The sequence below is a fragment of the Aotus nancymaae genome, unplaced genomic scaffold (assembly GCF_030222135.1).
Source record: "Aotus nancymaae isolate 86718 unplaced genomic scaffold, 86718_ANA_hifiasm-v0.15.2.pri h1tg000004l, whole genome shotgun sequence".
Taxonomy (NCBI): Eukaryota; Metazoa; Chordata; class Mammalia; order Primates; family Aotidae; genus Aotus; species Aotus nancymaae.
Genome location: NW_026988415.1, coordinates 9315905 through 9321150, shown reverse-complemented (window position 1 = coordinate 9321150; position 5246 = coordinate 9315905). Strand labels below are relative to the sequence as shown.

General features: G+C 56.9%; 1 protein-coding gene across 1 annotated transcript; it reads right to left on the bottom strand.

Annotated features, from left to right (window-relative positions):
• Window positions 1-2783: 2783 nt before the first annotated feature.
• On the bottom strand, window positions 2784-4878 carry SOX3 (SRY-box transcription factor 3). The gene has a single exon (XM_021673906.2). It carries the CDS (start codon window positions 4642-4644, stop codon window positions 3532-3534), a length of 1113 nt encoding a protein of 370 aa, XP_021529581.2. The 5' UTR covers window positions 4645-4878; the 3' UTR covers window positions 2784-3531.
• Between the last annotated feature and the right edge of the window lie 368 nt (window positions 4879-5246).

The following is a 5246-nucleotide window of genomic DNA, read 5'->3' as shown; positions in this document are numbered from 1 at the left end:
CCTAGATTTCTAGAAGGGGGATTAATGAGGGAAGTTGTATAATCAGAAGATAGGAAAGCAAAACTGTACCTAGGGTAATTCCCACCAAAAAGTAGCTCTGCGCCTGTCCTAGAAGCTACAAAGTGGACTAGTCATTTTCCCTCGGTAAGGACTTGGTGCTTCCTACATCACTTCATTCACCAAAGAGGTGGCTAGTAGGTGTCTCTGTGTCAGGAATTACCTTTTTCTAGAGGCCCCGCTGGATTATGGCTTTGAGGGGCAGCTGGGGCTGTGATTTCACTGGTTTCTCTCTTGATTTTGTGGCCCGCAGAGGGGAGAGTACCCTCCCAGGCCTGGGAGTCTGGTTCCACCGCGCCGTGGTAGAACCAGCTATGCAACCTTGAGTACCATCATTTCCTCTTCTGCTGATAGTTTTCTCATATGTAAAACAAGTAAGAGGAAGGAGGAGGAATTGCAGTTTGACCAGATTTCATTATTGTTGCTGTTTAAGCAGCAGAACCCTTATTATAAATTAAACCTTATCAGAACCCCAATCTGTAAAATAGATTAAGGTACAGGTGCCCTGGTAGACCAGAGTGGGGAGGAGTGGCGGAGGGGCCCCCGTTTGAAAACTCCGGCCTAGAAGATGAAAGTTTCATTCTAGTTCAGTTCAGTTCTCTTCCCTATTGCTGAAGGAAATTTTTAAAAAAAATCATCTTTCATCCGTATTTAAATCCTCCAAATGTGCTGATTGATGAAATCTTTTCTCTTAAAGGCAATTTGGAAATCAGACAAAGTGAGGCACAAAGCTATGGATGTTTAGAGAGTGAGCAGTATGTGAGACACGCTGAAAGGGTGACCCTGGTACTTCTAAGAAGGCAGTAGCACAATGGACTCTTCGAAAGAAGCAGTGTCAGAGTTTATTCCCCCGTTGGCACCGCCTCCCACAGTGGAGGCGAATTTTACCCTCCCTTTCCTGGAGTCATTTCAGACCAAATTTGAGTCCACAATTGCTAGCAATTGGAAACCCAGAGTAACCTACGAACAGGTATTTTATTGAAGGCCAAACACTGTGAAAAGTATGATGGGGGATAGATATCACAAGAGGGTTTCCTCTCGCCCCTAGGTTTTTGGAGCACCCGGGTTGGGGGGCCAGGGGAGATGAGCCTCACTGACCAGGCAGCTTGCGGGTTTGCTCCAATCACAGCAGCAAGGGTTGAAGCACTAACCGGCCAGGAGGGGTGCGAGGTCTGTGGCCCTGGGATGGGGAGAAGGGAAAGTGGTACCGAGGCCGAGACTGAGCCCGAGCCCGAGCCCGAGCCCGAGGCTGAGCCTGGACGCGCGCGGCAGGACCAGGAGGAGGACTGGGTGGAGGGCAAAACGTCTGGGTCAGTAAATCAACGCCTGCCCCCTCCCACCCCATGCTGCACAGTGGGGGATGGAGTGCGGGGGTGAGGGGTGGCAGTGGAAATGTCTTAGGGGGCTGGCGCTGCCTTCCCAGGGAGACCCGACCTTTCTTGGAGAGGCGGGATGGGTTTAGTCTCCAGGATCCGCAGTGATGTGTAAAAAGCGAGCACGACCCCCGAAGCCTCAGAAAGCCCCCTCCCCACCCCCCAGGCCCGCCCCGGCCCGCAGGTGAATGACTGGCCGGCACAAAGGAAGCCGGCTGGAAATGTGGAATTCGGACCAATTTACGGGAGACTCTGTCGCCTAGGGTCCCAGCAGACCTCAAGCAAAGAAACCTGTGGTCAGTAGTGGATGAGGATGAAAACAGTGCACCAGGCCAAGCTTATTGGAAAGGCTGAGTTTAGTTATTCTGGGATAGCGAGGTAACAGGATTAAAGGGATTAAGGAAATCACCTCAAACAGCTGAGGAGGGGGTAAAAAAACACTGGTTCTATTTGTTTTCTTCCTAGGCCCCAAACAGATACACTGGGGCCGTGTGGCTGGGCGCGAAACTAAAGGCCCTTCGGGGGGCACAGTGGAATGGCCAAGGGTCAGGGACTGGAGGAAAGTGGGCGGGGGGGGAAGGAGTAGAAAGCGGGCTCAAGACTCGGGATGAAAAGGAGCCTTCTCTGGAAAACAAATAGGTGGACTGAGTTGACACGTTAAAAACAAAAAGCCTAGGAGGAGTTTCTGAGATCTTTGAAAAATCTAAGGAGTGCTTTTTAATACCAAATCTTCCAGCGCTGAAGGTTGACTCCGCCGGTTCAGCTACCAGGGTTGAAATGTATTTGTTTCCTGCTGGGGATCCCTGTAACAATTTATTTTTAATAGGATCATCGAGATTTCCGAAGGGTTTTCGTTTTGTAAATATTTCAGCTCGGCTCAAATGTCTTCCCGCCCCAGTGCACAAAGGTAAAAGTGCCCCGTTCTTGGTCGGTTTCAGCGGCCGCGCCTTCCCAGCCCCACCTCGCGTGGCTGTGGTAGCAGACACTAGGAACGAGCAGACGCTAGGAAGGAGCAGACACCAGGAAGGAGCAGACACTAGGAAGGAGCAGACGCTCACTGCGATCAACAAGTGCACGGCCGCGGGCTCTGCGCCTTAGTTACTGTGTGCCCGCTCTCGGGAGGCGCTCCTAGGAAGACAAGCCGCTTTGTGCTCAGAATTTCAGTTGAGATATTGGGAGCTGGTGTATGGTGGATCAACAGTAGTTAAAAGAAAACCATTTCGGATTATGCTTGCTTCCCCCCGGTCCCACCCCGCCCCTAGGATGGGATCTCAGTTGTAAAACCGAGTGTTGGTCCCCTCCCCAACCTGCAAAAAAGTTTCAGGGCCGCAAAATTATCAGGACTCCATCATGTTGTTTATAAAATTTATTGATCTCTCATTTAGGAATTAAGAGTAAAAGCTTGAAAAACCTGAAACAAAATAGCCCCTTCCCCACTACCCAAACGAAATCTGAACACATTAGCGCGACGAAATATTAAACAGATCACGGCAGAAATCACCAACTCAACATGACTGGACAGAAGCTGTCCCGCGGCCAGGGGCGGCGAGGCGGGAGACACACGCACACCTAGCTATAAATTAACATTGGTTTTAGCTGCCGCGCCGCTTGCAGCGGTCAGCGCCCCAAAAAACCACCAGGAAAACAGAAGCGACACGACTGGGGGCATAGGCGTTGCAGTTGTCCAACCAGCCTCACTCGATACTTTGCTTCTCCCATTCACTCACTCCTTGGCTAACTGTAAACTAACAAGACAACATTTTCAATGTAACAGAAGAACCCAGGAACTCAGGAGGAGGAGTGGGGGTGGGGGGCTGTTTTTTCTTTGCAAATATCACAGCGATTCCCAGCCTACAAAGGAGAAAGAAGGGGTAGCGGCGTGGGGTAAAAGATCTCTCTAGAAGTCCCATTTCCGCTGCTCCTTACTTCTTTTTGCTTTTGTACAAAACTCGACAGCTACAGCAAAACTTTCAGTCCTCCCCATCATCGGTACAAGGCAACAGTCCCAGGCAAGCAAAGCTAAACAAGGCGTCCCAACTTGGGGGTGCGGGGCAGGGGGGAGGAGGGTGGGGAACGAGGTTCGACGAACGCAGGCCGGTGCTCAGATGTGGGTCAGCGGCACCGTTCCGTTGACTGCAGTCCCGGCGCCCTGGTAGTGCTGGTGCACGCCGTGCAGGCGACCGCCGGGCAGCGGAGAGGCGGCGTCGGCCGCGTCCCCGCCGGGTGGCAGGTACATGCTGATCATGTCGCGCAGGTCGCCCAGGCACGCGCGCTGAGAGTGTGATGCGATGGCGGGCGGCGGCGAGCTGGGCTCGGACTTCACTACCGAGCCCATGGGGCCCAGGCTCATGGCGGCTGCGGCCGCGGCTGCGGCCGCGGCGGTGGCGGGCTGCTGCCCGTAGGCGGCGGCCGCGGCGGCGGTGGCTGAGGGCGCCATGCCCCCGTAGCCCGAGGCGGCGGCGGCCGCCGCAGCGACGTTCATGTAGCTCTGGGCGCCAGGCGGCATCATGGGGCTGTACTGCAGGCCAGCCATGTCGTAGCGGTGCATCGGGGGCAGCGCGGGCGGCGGCGGCGGGCTGCTCATGCTCGGGGGCTGCGCGTAGCCCAGCTGCTCCTGCACCAGCGAGTACGCGCCGTTGGCCCAGCCGTTCACGTGCGTGTACGTGTCCAGGCGCTGGCCCACGCCCACTGGACTGCTGGCGGCAGCGGCGGCGGCCGCAGCTGCGGCGGCGGCGGCGGCGCCGGGGGGCAGCAGGCCGCTGGGCAGGGAGTACTTATCTTTCTTGAGCAGCGTCTTGGTCTTGCGGCGCGGCCGGTACTTGTAGTCCGGATACTCCTTCATGTGCACGGCGCGAAGTCGCTTGGCCTCGTCGATGAATGGTCGCTTCTCGGCGTCGGTCAGCAGTTTCCAGTCGGCGCCCAAGCGCTTGCTGATCTCAGAGTTGTGCATCTTGGGGTTCTCCAGGGCCATTTTGCGCCGCTGCCCGCGGGACCATACCATGAAGGCATTCATGGGCCGCTTCACTCGGTCCTGGTCTGTGCCCCCGCCACCGCCGCTCGCACCACCGCTGCTCCCGCCGCCTGCGTTCGCGCCGCCGCCTGCGTTCGCACTGCTCTTGCCTGCGCCTCCCGGGGCTGCGGGGCCGCCGGTGCCCGCCGCTTGTGAGGGTGTCCCTACGGGGTTCTTGAGTTCAGTCTCCAGCAGGCTGTACATTGCCGGGGCGGGAAGAAGGTGCGCCAGCGCGGCGGGAGGAGAAGGCGCTCCCGGGGCTGGAGCGGCCACGGTGAAAAGGCCCTGGGACTCCGTCAGAGCGGAGCTTGGGGGCCTGTGGGCCAGCGGGTCCTGCGGGAAGAGCAGACTTATCAAAGTGCTCCGCGCCAAGACAGCAGGAACCCGCGGGCTTCTCGCACCTGATGCGTTGTCTCGAGCGGGTCGCCTTCACAGTCTGGCTGGGCTCTAGCCGGGCCCCTTTTATACCTGCTCAGATCCCCCGGGGTTGGGACTTGGTCCGCCCCTCGCCACCCGGAGGCCCTGTGATTGACAGGTTCGCGGTGATGCGCCCTGGCCAATCATTACCGAGCCCCCATTCCGCCTGGCTGGAAAAAAAAGTTCGGGGAGCCCTTTCGTTCACCCGCACGCCCCTCTTTGGCCGAGTGAAGCGGTAAGAGTTACTTAGGAGGCGGGAGTCCACGAGACCCACTCTGAGACCACCAATTAGGGTTTCGAAAAGTTTGAAAGAACGAAACCTGAGGAGGTGACGGGGGCAGGGGGAGGGGGCACGCGAGCAGATTGTGGGGAGGAGGCAGAGGGGCGCC